This window comes from Aureococcus anophagefferens, assembly GCF_000186865.1.
Source record: "Aureococcus anophagefferens unplaced genomic scaffold AURANscaffold_301, whole genome shotgun sequence".
NCBI lineage: Eukaryota > Pelagophyceae > Pelagomonadales > Pelagomonadaceae > Aureococcus > Aureococcus anophagefferens.
The window spans coordinates 1-1,443 of record NW_008705831.1 but is presented as its reverse complement, the minus strand read 5'-3'; the positions used below and the strand labels follow the sequence as shown (position 1 = coordinate 1,443).

The window sequence follows — 1,443 nt, the reverse complement described above, 5'->3', positions numbered from 1 at the left end:
TGCTGGACCGCGCGCTCCGCGTCGAGCGCACGCCGGCGACGGTGGCCGCGGGCGCCGTGGCGTCGGACGTCGTGGAGACGCTCGACGGGGTGTTGGCGGAGCAGCTCCCGTTCTCGCCGACGCCCGCGGAGGCCGCGGTGCTCGAGCGGTGCGGCGTCCGCGTCTCCTACGACGACGAGGCGACGTATGGCGCCATGTCCGACGAGGCCTACCGCGAGGCGCGCATGGTCGAGCTCAGCGATAGGATGGAGCGCGGCGGGACTGTCCGACGACGAGGCGACGGAGCTCGCGGCGCTCCGGGACGCGTGGGTCGCGGACGCGCGCGCCGCGCGGGACCGCGGCGAGCTCGACGGCGACGAGCTGCGCCAGCTCGCGGCCATGGAGGCGGCCGCGGACGAGGCGCGCCACGCGCCGGCGCCGGCCGACGAGGACGCGAGGCGCGCCGCGCGCGTCGACGCGCTCCTGGCGACGAAGCACGCGTCGCGCCTCGCGGCGAAGGAGCGCGTCGAGCTCCGGCGGCTGGTGGCCGCGGAGATTGAAAAACTGGAGCGCGACGAGGCGGACTTTGGTCTGTCGGCGGCGGGCGCGGGCCGCCTCGGCCGGCTCCGCGAGGAGCAGGAGAAGGACGCCGTCGACAAGGCCAAGGCGCGCGCGGCGCGGCGGCGGAGCGAGGAGGCGTGGTGAGGGTTTTTAAAAGGTGTGGCGCTTGACGTGTCTTCAGTGTCTTCAGACGCGTCGTCGAGAGGTTTGCGACGTCACTTCACCATGTATCTCAGTGGTTGATCCACAGCGGGTCCAAAAAATTCTTCCTTGCAAAACATTGGGCTCTTGGTACAGTGCGTCTGCTCTCAGGCTCTGCAGCCTGCTGCATCCAGACGTCAATAGACGCGCACAGGACCTGCTAGTAGGCGGACTGATTTGCCAAGCCACACACAAATCAGCAAAAGACGAAAAAAAGCGGCCGCGACCGCGCACATATCACTCCTTTCAGCTGCAGCGCTGCGCGGCGATGGCCCTGCTCCTGCCGCCCCCCGGCGGCGGGCCGACGGCGGCCGAAGACGGCCACGCGGTCATGGCGCTGAGGAAGAACGCGGGCGACGTGGCGCGCGGCGCCCGGTCCAACAACTACGCGGCGCTCGCGAAGAAGAAGGACGACGACGCGGCGCCGCCGCCGCCGCTCCCGCGGTCGCCGGAGCAGAGCTCGAGCCGCAAGGGCCTCCAGGGCACGCCGCCGCGCCGGAGGCCCGGCGACGCCGCCGCGACGCCGTCGCCCGCCCGCCGGTCCGCGCCGAGCTCCGCGACGAGCAGCAGCGCGGCGTCGCGGTCCGAGCCCCTGCAACAGAGCGACACGGGGGGCCGCGCGCGCATGCTGAGCCACCTCGGCCCGCCCCAGCCCATCGACCTGTCGCTCAACGCCGCGCGGCTGCCCCGGTGGCGGTCGCT

The 1,443-nt window shown here is 72.5% G+C and overlaps 1 protein-coding gene across 1 annotated transcript; it reads left to right on the top strand.

Annotated features, from left to right (window-relative positions):
- Positions 1-1,009: 1,009 nt before the first annotated feature.
- On the top strand, positions 1,010-1,431 carry AURANDRAFT_68692 (hypothetical protein; the record flags this gene model as incomplete). Its single annotated transcript, XM_009044409.1, has 1 exon — positions 1,010-1,431. A coding segment is annotated over one exon (422 nt), but the record flags the coding sequence as incomplete, so codon positions are not given.
- Between the last annotated feature and the right edge of the window lie 12 nt (positions 1,432-1,443).